At 30.0% G+C, this 16547-nt stretch overlaps 1 protein-coding gene across 5 annotated transcripts in view; it reads left to right on the top strand.

The window, feature by feature from the left end:
* The window catches only part of LOC100869349 (uncharacterized), a 125677-nt gene extending 110073 nt beyond the window's left edge, over positions 1-15604 (top strand). For 2 of the 5 annotated variants that reach the window (XM_086903449.1, XM_086903450.1), the window contains 12 exons: positions 723-1562; positions 1673-3649; positions 4241-4527; positions 4614-5154; positions 5617-5907; positions 6654-6894; positions 7454-7797; positions 8152-8443; positions 9839-10153; positions 10603-10880; positions 11499-11897; positions 12597-15604. In XM_086903449.1, coding sequence (XP_086759575.1) covers positions 723-1562; positions 1673-3649; positions 4241-4527; positions 4614-5154; positions 5617-5907; positions 6654-6894; positions 7454-7797; positions 8152-8443; positions 9839-10153; positions 10603-10880; positions 11499-11897; positions 12597-12632 — 5841 coding nt within the window. In that variant the 3' untranslated portion in view covers positions 12633-15604. The remainder of the gene's footprint in view (positions 1-722; positions 1563-1672; positions 3650-4240; positions 4528-4613; positions 5155-5616; positions 5908-6653; positions 6895-7453; positions 7798-8151; positions 8444-9838; positions 10154-10602; positions 10881-11498; positions 11898-12596) is intronic. The other 3 variants (XM_086903448.1, XM_031916893.2, XM_086903451.1) reach the window with 3 other exon arrangements.
* Positions 15605-16547: the final 943 nt, after the last annotated feature.

Raw genomic sequence — 16547 nt, 5'->3', positions numbered from 1 at the left:
TGAAAGAATTCTTGCCATTCGAATTAAAAATGATCTTATTGCATTATTAGAAATAGAATAATTTTGGATGTTTATACGAAAAATGAATGATACAGAAAACGATATTATTATATTGTAAAATTTATATTTATGTAGAAAAGTAAGTCTCAATTTCTTTATAATAAAGAAATTAATAGAAATTATATCAATATTATCATATAGAGAATGTTATATTCGTAGAATATCTTTGGAGAATGGATTCTCGAAACTAAAATAAATATAAAAGATATACAAGAATGTCGGTTAAGGTTTACGTATTAAATTACAAACAACTTCACGTTAATTCAAACAAATTCACGTTAAATGAGAACGATATGAAAATAGAGTGCGACAAATAGAATTTTCTTCTCGTTTCATCAATGCAAACTTCAATTATTTATTATTTATTAAATAATTCGACATTATTAACATACCAACTTTTATTTGTTTCGATTTTAAAATTAATCAAATAATATTAATACTCTAAATATTTATATAGAATAATGCATATGTTATATCATTATCAATAAAATAAAAGAAACTTTTTAATAATAAATGGAAAATTTTATTATAAATTTTTAATATCAATTTATTTTATTTTTTAGAAATATATAACAGATATATCTCTTACAAGTATATCAATTTTCATTAAAAAATCTAACTTAACAATTTGAATAAAAATATAAAATTTCAAACGTTTTTAGGTAGAAAATCTATCTCAATACACCAATGGAAAGGATCCAGCAGATTATATGGTACCACCATCGCCGCCACTCAACTTCAAGACGTTACCCGAGAAACATCCTTCTAATCGTCCAGCAACCATCCCTTTATCACCAGCTCATTTCGATTATGAAAGACCGCAAGATAAATTAGAAGTATCCTTGGTGAGGCCAGAAAAGAAGCCATCCGACGTGCATTTGATCAAACATCCCGACAACTCGGGTGTCCTTGGCGGTCAAGGTCACGTGCATACAGAGATCTTGGTTCATCACAGACCGGAAACCGTGAACGTTCGACCTCAGAGCATTCCTCATCCTGCTATCCATCCTCACGTACACTCCAACAATCATTTACCGCCACGAGGACAATATCCAAAGATTTCAAAGCCTGTAGAGGCCGGAACGCCGCCTCGAAGAACGGAAATGTCGAATCCATCGGACAATTCGCATCGATACATTTTATTGGCTAAGCCAGACTCAGGAAACGAGATCATCTTGAATTCTAATTGGAAGTCGGACAAGAAACCGCCGAGAATTCTGATGAATAACAGGCTGAGGCCGCGTCTACCGTTGAGATCGACAACCAGTCGTCCTTCTCTGGATAGACCGATTTACCCGGAAAGGCCTGGTATCAGGAAACCAGTTTACAACGGGCCTCAGAGGCTTCCGACGAAGAACGCGAACACATTCGTGCTTCCTCATCGTCCGATCACCAATCCTCAGATTCATCACGAACCATCTAGAATAACAACTTCTATGCCTGGAGAATTGGTAAGGGATGTGGTGACTGAGAGGCAGCCTTCGTTTGGGGCTCGTCCTCAGGTAAAGTGAATGTTTTATACAAATGGAACATTTATATATCATTAATTTTTATATCTTAATTTTATTTGTATTTCACACTTATTTCTAATTTTTCCATTTTTTTTTTTCAGCAAACAGATCTTCAAAATAGGCCACCTCATTTCTATCCTGAAAAGAGACCAACGAGTATAGAGCAGATGAAGCCACAAACCGAAAGAACAGAGGAATACGTGCCTACTGGAGCGATTGAGTATCACAATCCTTTGAATCTCAAGTTAAAGCAAAATGACAGGCCAGTTGTATCAAGCATTCAAACGCAGAAGTTCAATGAGGCTTCATCTAATCAGGATGTCAAGCCTGAGAAGACTCAAGAAACCTGGTACAGTGGTACGCAGACGGAGAAGACATTGGATTCAGAAAGTGATGCCTCTGAACCGGTCAAGTATCACAATCAGGTGAAAGAAGTTGAAAAATACGATAAAACGAAAGGTGATACGTCTTTGATTAACGATCACAATAATGATACATCATCAAACAAGAATTCTTATGTAGCTTCTGATAATACGATGGTAGGAAAAATTGGTGAAATCGATTCTCAGCAAGATCAAAAGAAAAAACCTATTTGGATCAATCCAGGAATTCCGTTTGCGCATAAAAACGAGGACGTATCGATTCAAACACAGTATGGACCTAATTATTACAATAGCAAACCTTATGAGACGCCAATAGTTCAAGGAAAACCATTTGGTGTGTACACTGGACACGAAGAATCAAATTATGGTTATAAAGAAACATCCGAATACGACATAGTTCAGGGTGTACCATCGACATACTATGGAAATAAAGTGCTTCAGATCAGCCATAAGAATCAACAGAATCAACAGACATCTACGCCATCTAATCGTGAACATGACGACACTATAGATCTGAAGCCACCAGCGATCATTCCGCAATTCGTTCCCGAATTGGACAAACCTAACAGACCATATCCACGACCGACTATTGTAAATAAAGTGGAAACTAGACCTGTGTTGTATTCCAAGCCAGAGATCATCGGTCAAACCTCAGAAGTTAGGCCAGATCATGTGAACCGGCTTAATGAAAGTAAACCAGATACCTCAGAACAACAGTTTGGGAACAACAGTTTGAGTTATTCTGAAAAATTAAATCAGAGCCACTTTCAATTAGGTGGTTTTATGGATCTTAATTGGGAGAATGAAATGAAAGCTGGCGATAAAAGACAAGAGATTCTGGTCAACAGGAGTGAAATTATGAAGAATCATTATAGAAACAGCTCCATTTCTCATCAAATGGAAAGTCAATATCCTCCTCAGACGAGCATTAATCCTGTCAAATTAGAAAAGAATCATGCTGTGATAATTCAACAGGATTATAGTTCAGCAACTAAGATTCATCCAGAGTATCCTCACATAGTCACCAAACCTAAACCTCAAGTACCTGGTCCAATCACTATTTCAACAGCTAATAACAAACCTGACACTCGACCAAACATTAGGTTCTCCCTACCTGTGGAGGCAATTGGCGAAGAGATGGATAGTAAGACGCAAACCGAACGGCCACCAAGCATGTTGATCACAACGAATAATTCGAGTGACAAGAAAAAGAATACGGAGAAGATAGATACTTCCTATCAGACGAATTTTGCGACCCAAGATGCGAACAAAGATGATTCCATGAATCACGAGAGCAAGATTCGAATAAGGCCTATTGAAACCTCCACTGGAGACATGTTGACTAATATGGAAGGAATGAACGTACCTTCTAGAGACATGATGCCCCCACCATTAAGACCTGTGATTGGCCTCAATCAATCGAATAAAAACGAAGAGGAAGATTTGAAACCACCACCCATACCTTCGAGAGATGTTGTCGGTTTATCGCCTCCACCCGTTGATATTACCACAACAAATAGCCCTACTGAAGATAGATTCTCATTCGTTACGGCTAATGAATCCGGCTTGAAGCCTCCTCCTAAGTATATTCCTCTGAAAGAATCTTCTGTTGCGCCTTTGCCCAGTGTTAGCATGGTTCCTCCTAGCCCAAGACCATCTCTTACTAGGCCTTTTATCGTGGAATTGTTGTCTCAGGTAAATTTATTATGTTAATTTGCTAGACTGGACAAAATTTTGAAAATTTTTTAAAATTTTATTAAAAGTTAAACATTTCATCGCTAGCTTTATTAAAAGTTATTATATATAAAATTTATGCTTGTAAAATATCTATATACAAATCAATATAGATATATTACATATAACATTATTTATATTGGGTATTTAATAATTTTAATTAATAATTGATATTACGATAAATCATAAGTATTCTTCATATTTGTTATGTTTAAATATTTATATTTGTTAGTTAATATTAATTTATTTTGAAAATGACCATTCTGATATCATAAGATTTGATGATATTAATATCTTAATCATCTATAATCAAATACGAATGAAATATGAAAGCTTAACTGAAATATTTAACATATATGCATATGCTTATTTTGACTATTGATTGTAATATGTAATAAAATAATAACAATATCAAATAATAACAATATGTTTTTGCATAAGAATCTAATCTCGTTTGTACTTTGAAATTTACATATGATAATTAAAATAATACAAATACGATCGGTTTCTTAAGCATTTCAAACGATTTATTATAAGTTTTATGTTTTCCAGGACATGGTACCTCCACCACCAGTAACTCAGACAACGAGGCCACTCGAAATAGCCACCGTGAGACCAGCGGTAGCGGTGTCTGGATCGATTCAAATCGCGACAGCTGTCGCAACATCGCACATACCAGTGGTCCAAGATATTGAATCGAAGATACCTATCATACACGGCACCGTTGATCTTCCAGTAGTCATAGACGTGCCTGAAATACTTAGACCAATCGAAACCAGGAAGACGGAGCACGTTAGCATATACACAGTGCGACCATTCGACACCAGACCTGTATCTAGGTATTTAAAAATATTTTTTTAATTAATATGTCGTCAATTTTGAATTTTCAATATACATTATTGTGATATATGATGAAATCTTGCAGAATATCGGTGCAACCAACAGCGATGCTTACCACGAACTTAGTAATCCCAACGAAGCTAAGACCAGTCCAAGTGGATCACATTCAACCAAGCAGATCGTCTTCTACTAGGGACGTGGAACCAACTCGATCACACAATACCGATATTCCTCGAAATCCGGTGAAACGACCAGAGCATCCAGTATTTTTGGAGTCAAGTCACGACATCGTTTTACCATCATCGAAGGTGGAAGCTACAGAGAGTTTGATTCACGTGGTAAGCACGAGTCAGAAGAAGGAGTCGCAACCCACTATGACGAAGAACGAAGTCTCGAAGGTGATCGTTTCACCAGTGACGGAAGTTAAGCGAAAGAACGAGACAGTTTCGAAGAAATTGCCAAGTGTTGTCACCAGGATTGACAGCTCGATAACGAAGGTGACGAACACGTTGTTGGAGAATGTCGATAGACGAAACGAATCGGTAATCAAGATGACGAAGAATGTCAGCAATACGCGCAAAGTTGGTAATGAGACAACGACAACTATGCGTATGAAACCTAAAGAGGTGAGAGATATATTAATTCGAATAGAAGTTAAGACAGAATTATTAGATATTTTAAAATCGTTTCGATATTCATCGTTAAAATTGATATTCAATCAAATCAAATTTTTTTTAATTTCCATATAATCATTAGATAAATTAATTCTCTTGATAAAATAATGAAATTCTTCAATAAAAAATATAGATCTGGAATTATAAATTAAAATTATAATACTTTAATCTAAGTAAAACTGTTAATGTTTTATCAATTATTTGAAAATCCAATTATAATAATTATAAGTATTATAGTATTCTAGAATCTATAGTAATAGTAATTAAGAAAGTTAATAATGTTAAGTAATAGATTTTTCTTAAAAAGTTTAAAAAGTTAATTTGACGAAATTACAAAACAAGTTTTTGTAAGGAAGAAAAATGAATTATAAAAAAATTATGCTTCAATCGTTGTTACAATCCTTTATCATACAGGTGACACGATTCCAGACATCAACGGTAACGAGAACGGAAACATCTGTATTGGGTTCACCACCTACAACTCGAACATTACTGCTTACCCACACGTTGACATCAACCACAGTGGAAACGGTGACAGAAACGTTATTACGTCCGACTAGCGTGGTTTCTACGGTTACATCAACGATTTTGCAATCGATAGTGACTAGAATACCATCATCCTTCGAAAACGTTGTCGACAATGATTCCATCTTCGTAGTGATGAGCGATCAGAAACCACCGGCACCTGGTGCTGAAGAGGTAAATGTAAGAAATAAATTTTATTTATAAGTATCCTTTTAATTTTAATTGTATTATATTTTTCTTAAATAATAAAAATTAACGCAATTATATATTTATATAATTAAAAAAACATATATTATAATTTATATAATAATGTATATTATATATAGAATTTTTATGAAAGATTCATATAAGAGATTTTAATAATTTCTGAAAAAGATATAAAAATTAATATGCAAAAATATCATTGAAGCTTAAAATTTAATTTTGATATTTTGTTGAATTTTTTAATAAACATTTGAAATATGATGTATATGAAATTCATATCAACGCATAATGAATTATGTATTACATTGCATTAAAATTTCTAATATGCAATAGTTAATATATATATATAATACATTTATGTTAAATTAATTATATATTATGCTGCATTAAGTTCTGAGAATTTTTAAATAATATAAATATGACTATTTTAAATTTAGTGTGTAAAATTTAAGTTTTTACTTTCTATTTTAAAAATATCATAAAATTGTTTATGATATTTTTTTATATCAAATTGTTTATTTCAATATTTAGAATCAGTACTACTCCAAAATGTATTTTTATTATATATATCTCTAGTATATATTTTTCTGTATTATTTTTTTTTTACTTTTGTTTAAAATTTTAAATTTCATATAAGTACACAAACACAATGGTCTATATCTATTATAAATTATCTGCAGAAAATAATAATAATTTTTTTACTTATATAAATATTTTCATAGGTGGAGGCTGAATATGGTGATATTTCAAGAGATGAACAAGATCCAGCTGGAAACGAAGTTCATAGAGTTCTAGCTGGTGGAATTCTTGGAGCACCAGTAGTATCTCTTCAACCTATCGTCAATCAATGCACTCCAGAATGTAGAGCCTCTAGAGCTGAAATATGTGCGGAAGTTGGAAGTGAAATGAGATGCATTTGTCGACCAGGTTTTGCGAGAATGTTCCCTGATCGACCTTGTAAACGTAAGTTCAAATTATTGTTCAAGTTAATTTATTTTAAATTGATTAAGTTACGATTCATTTTTTGAGACACATACAATAGAGTATTAGAGAATCATTGAATTTGTAATGAAGAAATATAAATGAAATTAATAAGAAAATCCATTTTTAGTATATTTCGAAATTTTGACACCAAAGTTTGTCGTCAGAAAGACAACAGATTTGATACATTATAACAGAATTTTTTAGTAGATTGATTGCAGAAATATAACAAATCTTTTTAAAGATAAATTCGTGTCAAAAACGTTCTATTTTATTTATATTCGTATAATTGACTGCAGATTGGCGACAGAACTGTATTGCATTGTCTGATGACAGAAATGAAATATTTCTGACATTTCATTGTCAATTTGTTATCTGATTTGATCTGACGATTTGATCAACAGGATCTGACAATAGAACAAATGAGGAATACAAATAGATACGGTTTTGTCTTTTCTTATGCCCATTTGACTTCAATCCACTATCAATTTCTAAGAAAATTTTTTCAAATTTAATTTTCCTTTTTAATCCATGATTGTAGCCACTTATACTTATACGTTACGAGTTGGATTGGATCGAATCGGACACGAGCCAGTGATTTACGAAGCCAGCATGAACGATTCGACATCAACAGCTTTCAGAAAATTACTAGGCCCTACAAAAGACGCCTTAGACAGGACTCTAATGCAGAGTGATCTCAGAGACATCTATAGGGGGCTGAAGATAGCTGGTTTCACACCTGATCCAACGAAAGTAGAATTCCACGTTCAACTCAGCGATAATGCTAATGAAACAAGGCTGAAAGAAGTACTTCGAAAATATCTGATTGGAAGTAATTATAGTTTAGGAGGCACTGAAGTCTTTGCTTCGAAAAATCTTGACGTAGTAAGTATTCTTTTTCAAACGAAAAGAGAGAGAGAATAAATCAACAAAAAGATCTAAATTCTTTGCAAACGATCTTCGAAAATTTCTGCATTTTTATTATTATATCGTGAATATTTATGCATTTATGACAAAATTTAATTGTTTAAAATATTTAAAATAAAATATATATTATATTTAAGGAATGAAATCTCTATTTAAGTATAAATTTCTTTGATATATATTCATAAAAATTTCAATACATAAATATTTCCATTCTACTTATCATATAAAAGATTTTATAATGCTTAGATATTAAAATGAAAATGAAAGAATTGTAGATCGAAATCATTAATACGTAAAAATTTTTTATTTCAGATTGAAGCAACCGATTTTGATGAATGCATAACGGAAGACGGAGGACCTCATCACGATTGTTCGCCAAATGCAGCCTGTTTCAATCTACGAGGTTCTTATCAGTGTTCTTGCAAAGAGGGCTGGGCAGATTTGTCTGAGAATTCTGCATATCCTGGAAGATTTTGCTCTCAGGCGCCATTAGGTTGTCCTAGCTGTAACAACAAAGGACATTGCGTGACGAATACTAATGGTCAAGAAGTCTGCGAGTGCTTCCCTTGGCACAGTGGTCAGCGATGCCAGGTTAATCTCAAAGGTAAATTTATCGCAAATCTTACAATACTTACTAGTCTTACAAAAGCTAACAAAATTGTTATTATGTATTTATATTTTTGTATTTTATTCGTTTCTTAATTTATCTCTTGCAATGCCTTAATGGAAAATAAATAGTTAAATTTGTAAATTATTTCATTCAAAATAGAAAAAAAACTATAATTTTTAAGTTTACTTTTGAAAAAAGTGAAAAAGTTATATCCATTTTTAATTTAAAAATTTTTTTAAATGCGTGATATATTTTACGAACGGATGAATTTCAAATAAAATATTCTATTCTTCTCGAAATTAATAAAAATTAAGCAATGACAACAATTGAATATAGATCATTCCTGCTTTCAATCAATAATATTATATGAATTAAAGAAGATAAAAATACAGCTATTCTTATGAATCAATGAATAGTAACTTACCAAATTTCGAATTATAAAATAAATCTCTGTAGAACAGAGATTATTGTTATTATTATTATCATTTAAATGATAAAATTATGACATAAGTAAAAATTTTTCTATTTTAGAATTATAACCATTTATAAAATTGTTAGAACGAGTTAAAACGATCGATATACCATATATTTTTGCAAAGTTTTAGGATTGATTTTTTCAATTATTGAGAATAGAATTGAATTATAAAATGTCTGTTTTATTTTTAAGAATGTTATGAAAAAATGTTCTTAAAAAATTTATTTAGTATAACGAAATATAATACATAATTTTTTTGTGAATAGATACATAAAAATCTTCTCTTTTTTAAATAAAGTCACATAATTTCTAATCACAGCTCATTATTTCTTATGAAATCTGATTCTAAAAAAAATAAAAAATATTAAATCATTTATATGGAAAAATCAATAGTTTAGAAAATATTGTAATCTTTTCAATATAAATTAATTTTTTTAAACAATAATGAACTGATAAAAAATTATATGATTTTTACTTAAAAAACAAATTAAATAATTTGTCTGTTTCTATGCATTTATTTACAGAAAATTTTTTCATATTCTACAATTCTCATATTATCCTTATATCAAACAATTTTTAGAAGAATATTTTTGTTTCATAACATTTATCTCAAAACGAATATTTTATATTCACTGTATTTAGTTAAAACAAATATCTGTATATTAATCTAATTATAAAACTTCGTGAACATACTGTATATTAATAACTATTTATTTTTATCTTTAATTCGAAATGTTATACAAATATAAAAAATAAAAATATATATTTCATAAATACATTGTATATACATAACAACGAAACGACCATCTATTTCTTATCTATTCTTTATAACATTAAAATAAAAAAAATAATAAAAAAATTTTATTTCATATTTTAAAAAATACTGTAATACGATACCATAAATCTGTTTGCAGTGTTACTGATAGCTCTGGTTACGACCGGTGCAATATTACTGGGCCTTTTGGCGGTGTGCGTCGGCATGGCGTGTTTCCGTCAACCAAGTCGGAAACGAAGAACTGGCGACAGAAGGGCAATGATTCCTGGAACAGGCGGGGATACCAGTAGCGAGGGTAGCGTGACGGATCTAGCAATTCCACACCACGTGCCGCACGTTCTGCCACCACCCCCACAGATGATTGCACCCCTGCCACCGACCAAAAGACCTGCTCGAAAGATCAGCACGAAACCTAGGCATCTGCCAAGAAAAGCTACCATGGTACCTGCATCAGGTAAATATTTTTCGAAATTCATTTTTAATTAAAAAAAAAAGTGAAATTATTTATTACGAAAATGAAGAATTAGTAGGAAAAGAAAATTTATAAATTTTTTTAGATTAGAAAGTTTTAATAAATAATTGGAAATTATTTATTACAAGAAAGTGAAGGATTATAAATTAATATAGAAGAAAAATTTAGAAATTTTGATATTAGAAATCTTAAATTACATTGTAATAATAAAGAAAGCTTCTCAATTCTTATGAATAAGCATCTTTTCTATTTATTTGTATAAACTTTCTTAATTGATTGTCCAAATTAATAGAATCGTATTTATTAATAGATTTATTTATAAAGATATTTTAGTCTTGTTTCGTTTAATCGTGAAATTCCAGGTTTCTAGGTTTGCTTGTATAATATCAAAACATTTTTATCGTATTGTTTAATGATTTAAATCATTATAGTGCCAGTGAACGACGAACAAAGAGATCGTTCGTTGACAGTGATGATCCCTCGTGCCAAATATCGATCGGCGCCCCAATCTCCGCAGAATTACAAGTCCGGGTTGAGCACGTTCTCGACAGAAGAGCACAAGCTGCTCAACTATCTCGAGAACGGCACGCATAACACCGGAAACAGGAAGCAAAGTGTATCCAGCGCGAAGGATTGCAAGGAGGCTGATGTACAGATCGTCAGAGCGCCAGCTGCACCAACTGGAGCTCTTGTTAGCGCTGGTTTCCAGGTACTTTTCATCACTTACTGATTCCATTTTTTATCAATACTTTTCTCCAAAAAATTCGTATTTATTAAAGTTTATTAAGATTCTAAAAACTTTCTCTTTGTTTCATTGTTATAATTATTAGAATTGATCGATTATTGATTATGAATTAAACAGAAATTAAAATCATGAGAAATAAAATTATAGATGAGTTTGTTATAAAAAATGAAAAAAATAGATAAAAAATAAAAGAGATATTAAATTACAATCTTGAAAAATAAAATACATAATGTTACATAGACACTTTTGTTTTTTTACATTTTTTTATATTTTATATTATAATAATTTAATATTAAAATCATCAAACAAAAATATTTTCGCTTAAAATAGTAAAATAAACAGAACTTTATATAAGTCAATTAATATGATTTTTTTTATAACTAGCTGCGATTTATGTATTTAAAAAAAATTGTGCTTCTCCTCCAAAAAAAAATAGAAGTCGTCGTGTTTACACATTTCTTTCTATTATAGTTCAATTTAAAAAAAAATCTCTTATATCAAATAACGTGTCCCTTCGAACTATATATTGAAATATTTTTTAAAATCTATATATCAATATAATTTTTGTGTATATTTTTCCAGGTGTCCGCAACGGTAACTCGTCAAATGGACACCGATTCAACGTTAGCCCGTTCCTGCGGTGAAACCACGGTAGAGACAGCGACGAAAGTGTTGCGAACTGGAGATCTTCAAGGTGACCTGTGCTCTACTTTGGCTCGCTCCTGCGGCGAGACAACCATCCAAGCACCGACGAAGCTGCTGAGGCTCGATTTAGGCGAGGCTGGCTCGACTTTGGCCAGATCCTGCGGTGAAACGACGATTCAACCGCCGACGAAAGTCGCAGATACTAGAAGGAACAGCGTTAAGGACGCCAGAGACACAAGAGACAGTGCCAGCGAAGGGCACACAATGGCTGAGAGGGATCTAGGAAGCACGCTGAGACTTCCGGCGCAACATCCGCCTCTTTACAGCCCGGACAGAGTGAGTTAAAAACGAAATTTGAGCTCTATATTTTTTCTCCTCACTTTTGTTATATGTTTCTTTTGTTTAGTATACGTATAATTATTGTTAGTATACGTATAAATAATTAATTGAAAATAATCAATATGAAACATTAAAAATTATAAAAAGTTATAAAAAATTTTTAAAAATATTAATGTGTTAGATGTGGAAACAATTCAGATAGATTTTTAAGAACGCAATATTTATTTATCGCAAGGGAATATATTTTTCTTTACAAATTACTAAAATGAATTATGTATTAAAAGTAATTAGCAAGTAAAATTGCAATATATTCTTTATTCCTTCTATGTCACCTTATGTATAATATATAAATAAATGATTTTACGTATGCAATATTAGTAAAGCTACAAAAAATTTATTATAAAAATATATAGATGAAAATAATGATTTATTTGTCAACTATAAATATTAATAATTTAGGTTAAATTTGATTTATATTGATGGCTTTTTTAGTTTGTAAAATAAATTTTTCATAATTTTTTCATAATTCGTAGTTAATAAATTTATATTTATCGATATTTCTTTTTTTGGATTCCAATTTTACATTTTTTCTTCCTTCTTACATCAATAATTCTTCAGTTATTTTTTTTTTTTATTTTAATCTAATAATATATTTGTTTTTCGCAAATATTTAATTATGAAAAACAATTTTTTCAGACCAGCGATCGAGAATCAAACTTTGACTCTCTCTAGACACCTTATGCAATTAATAAAGGAAATCCGACGGATGATCGTGGACGTAACCGCTGGCCGGTGGCCTCCACAACTTCGCTAATCGAGCAAGTAAAATAAAAAGAAAAATCTTCTTCATCGACGCAACTGAAACGAAGAATCTCACAACTTTTGAACAAATTATCCTGACAAATAATCCAAACAAATGAAGCTTATATCGTTAATCCTCTCATTGGGAAGCTTTAATCGTCTATATTATTAAATTAAAACGATATTTATTCAATGGAAAGCGTATCGAAAAAAACAAAATAACTCTTCTGGTATTATCAAAGTGATTTATATATAAAAAGCAAATATTATTTTTAATTTAAAAAAAGAAAAGATAAATTCGTGAACAATGCTTTCCTTATTATTTATTTATTATACTCGCACTACGATTTTTTACATAACGTAGAAACTTTTCAGTGAGCGCTCTCTTTGCCTTTTCGATGGGATTCGAGAAAAATTATATTCATAACGCGAATGTAACTTCAACAAATTCAAAGAGACGCGCTGGTTACTCATCCCCGTGCCAAAATACAACCAATGAATAGGAAGGCTCGCGAGGGAAATTGTTTCTCGCCTTTCCGACTGTCGTTTTTCATTTTTCTCTCTTTCTTTCTTTCTCTCTCTCTCTTTCTCTCTCTCTCTCTCTCTCTCTCTCTCTCTCTCTCTCTTTTATTCTCATTCTTATATTTTTCTTTCCGCAATCGATCGCCCAGGACTCGAACGCAATATTTTAGAAGTTTGATTATCGTGGCGCTATTATTTATTTATTATCAGTATTCGTAAAATTTCTTTTACAATTATTTACTTATATAAATGATATATATATAAATAATCAATGCAATCCTGTTTATAAGTAACTGGATACCATATTATTTTAAGAAGTTTAAGAAAATAGACTTATAATAAGATAATTGAGAAATATTACGTAATCCTTTTTTATGATATATTTACACATACAATAACTGTTTGCTTTGTAATTACAACGATTATCTATCCCTTTATTATAACTTAATAATGTATCCAGAGACTTATCGACAATGAAATTCTAAAATTTGATTATTAGCTTTCTGCAGTACCCTTGGATTCATTCTATTGACTTAAAATTTTCATTAGTATTCTTTAATAAATTCTGAAAAAAGTTAGAATTGCTAATAACTTTAAATAATAAATGATATGATAGTTAAGATATTCAAAATTTTACAAATGAAGCCAAGGATATCAGGGAGGATTTAATTTTCAAATAAAATAAACATGACAATGTTATTTCACGAATACGAATGAAAATGATATTTCTCGAGTAGCATAATCGAATTTTCTATAAGCGTTTCCATGGTCCTCGGCAAACGCTGCACGCGAATCGACGCGTGACTCAACACAGTGTCATAAGTCGTGCGAAGAGCGCGAATCGCCACGGAGGCGGACATTATTATTAATTGTTGTTATTGTTTGTTTGTTTAGTCTATTTTCTGCCGGGTCGTGTCATGTTGCCCGGCTTCGTCAATTTGTTAATTTATAATTTCATGAGATAGATTCATTATTCCATAATTTAATAACTATGCGTAGAATTTTTCATTGTGCAAACTGTGTTTTCGTAAGAAATTATCCTTGATTGTACGATGATCGAATTAAATCTGGAGAAGACTTTAGAGAACATAGTTTGTACCCAGAAACCTATAACGATATTAATTTCAATTTTAGCAAGCAAAATATTATTAAATAATTATATAATTTGTAATATTTTTTCGTTTGAAGAAAAAAAAACAACACCTTTTCTATATTTATTTTTTAAAAATTTAAATAATCGTAGTATTAATTTTAGTTTTCAATAATTGAAATTTTATTTGTTTAAAGAGAGAAAAATTTTAATATGAAAATTAATTTCTTTCTTTAAAATGACATCTCTAATCATCGATTTCCAAATTTGCAATTTCCAAATGTGAAATTAATTTTGAAAACTATTTGTTTTAAATTTTATCATACCTTATGGAATTATTAATAAAATAATTTGATCTTTTTACTATTTTATTTTCAACCGATTCGTACATAAAACGTATACAAAATTATATCGTATCTCTTGATTCGATAACTTTTAACGAAATTATAAAATAAGGGGATATAATTGAAATTTTGATTTATAAGAACAATTTTATTTCGCCACGACTTTAATTCCGATTTATATATTATTTTTTAATATTTTGATATTCTCGGCCAATTCACAGTTTTCTAGTTTTGTATAATTCATCGATTTTAATTATCTTCTGCGTTAGTCAATTAAACGTGATCGAGCTCAGGGGACAAAATGGCGGTGGTCAATTGGACTTCGAACGAATTGTGCTTGATGGTGACGAAGCCGCGGCAACGTCGCTAAATCAGACTCGAGGAAGAGCGAGCAGAACGTGTTGCATAACTCACATGCATTTAACTTGATTTTTATTTTGTTTAGCTCAATAAATAGAGTAAGCGAATCCATTAAGCGGAGGACAGGTGTATCATTAACGATAATATTTCTTACATATATATATATATATACATATACATATTTTTTTTTGTTAATTATTTCTCCTCAGTGTCGTAAGATCGTGCGTTTTAACCAAATGAACTAATGAACGTCCGTGATCGTAAACGAAGAAGACGAACGAACCTCGTATGTACCTTGTATTATCACACGAAACTTACTAACTTGTCCTTTTTCTATGTCCAAAATGAAATTACTCCTTTATACATTATACATACCGCATGTGTATGCATATAGAGAGATATTTGATTTATATATATTATACATAATATAAAATATAATATAATATATAATATGATAATACGTATAAATATATTCTGTTGTACATACCGTCTCCAAGAGAACCTCTTCTACTTAATTTTATTGTAATTTTTGTATACTTAGTATCTGTATACTTATGTGTAATTTTAATAAAAATGAATAATACTAATTGGTCGTTTTATTTAATTTCTTTTCTTAAGAAATTTATTAATTAATTAATTAATATTTTATAGAAAATGAATTTGAAAATATATAATATATAACGTGTAAATATATACATATACATATGCAACAAAATAATTCAAAGTAATTAATATATACGGTTAATCGATTTAATATTTAAATTAATGAACGCGATCACTAATAAAAAATACTACTCATGAGAATGAGCAAAAATGTATTTTTTTGCATCTTATTTGAACGATTATTTTTTTTGTTATTATAATTTTTCAAAAATATGACAAAATTTCTATTTCATTATATAATCGTTCATTTAATTAAACGTTTGAAAGATTTATCAAGAATAAAAATTTGAAGTGATTCAATGACATTTTGCAGATTAATTAGATAATAATGTTATTAAATATTAGATAAAGAATACATATATATCTACTTATATAATGAAAGTAAAAGTATTTATGTAAATATTCATATTTTTATTAACAAAACTATATTAATGAAAATACAAGTTTGTTTTATTTTTTAAATGTTAACAAGTAAATACATATTATATTTTAAATATTATTCTTATTTTTAATTATATATATTTTGTTACATACATTATTCCAGATTTAATAAATAATAAATATATAATAATTCATATATAAAAATATTTTTTCCACTTTCAAAAACTACGAAACAGTATTAAAATTTTGAATGTAGTTTATAATCTATTACGTTCTACAAACAAATCTTACAATATTAAAATTTCTAGATTAGATAAATTTTCTTGCAAGAATTGCTCTGTAATTAACAATTCAATGCAAATAACAATTCACAATTTCACAATTTCCATGCAACACCATGAGCATTTAAGTGCATAATCATTAAAAAAAACTTTAAGGAACAAAATCAAAACCAACCAATTTTGCTAGCATTTTAAATAAATCTAA

Source organism: Apis florea, unplaced genomic scaffold, assembly GCF_048593485.1.
Source record: "Apis florea isolate Af1SG1 unplaced genomic scaffold, ASM4859348v1 contig_2291_pilon, whole genome shotgun sequence".
In the NCBI taxonomy this organism is placed as follows: Eukaryota; Metazoa; Arthropoda; class Insecta; order Hymenoptera; family Apidae; genus Apis; species Apis florea.
The sequence above is the reverse complement of the archived record's forward strand: the minus strand, read 5'-3'. Positions and strand labels throughout refer to the sequence as shown.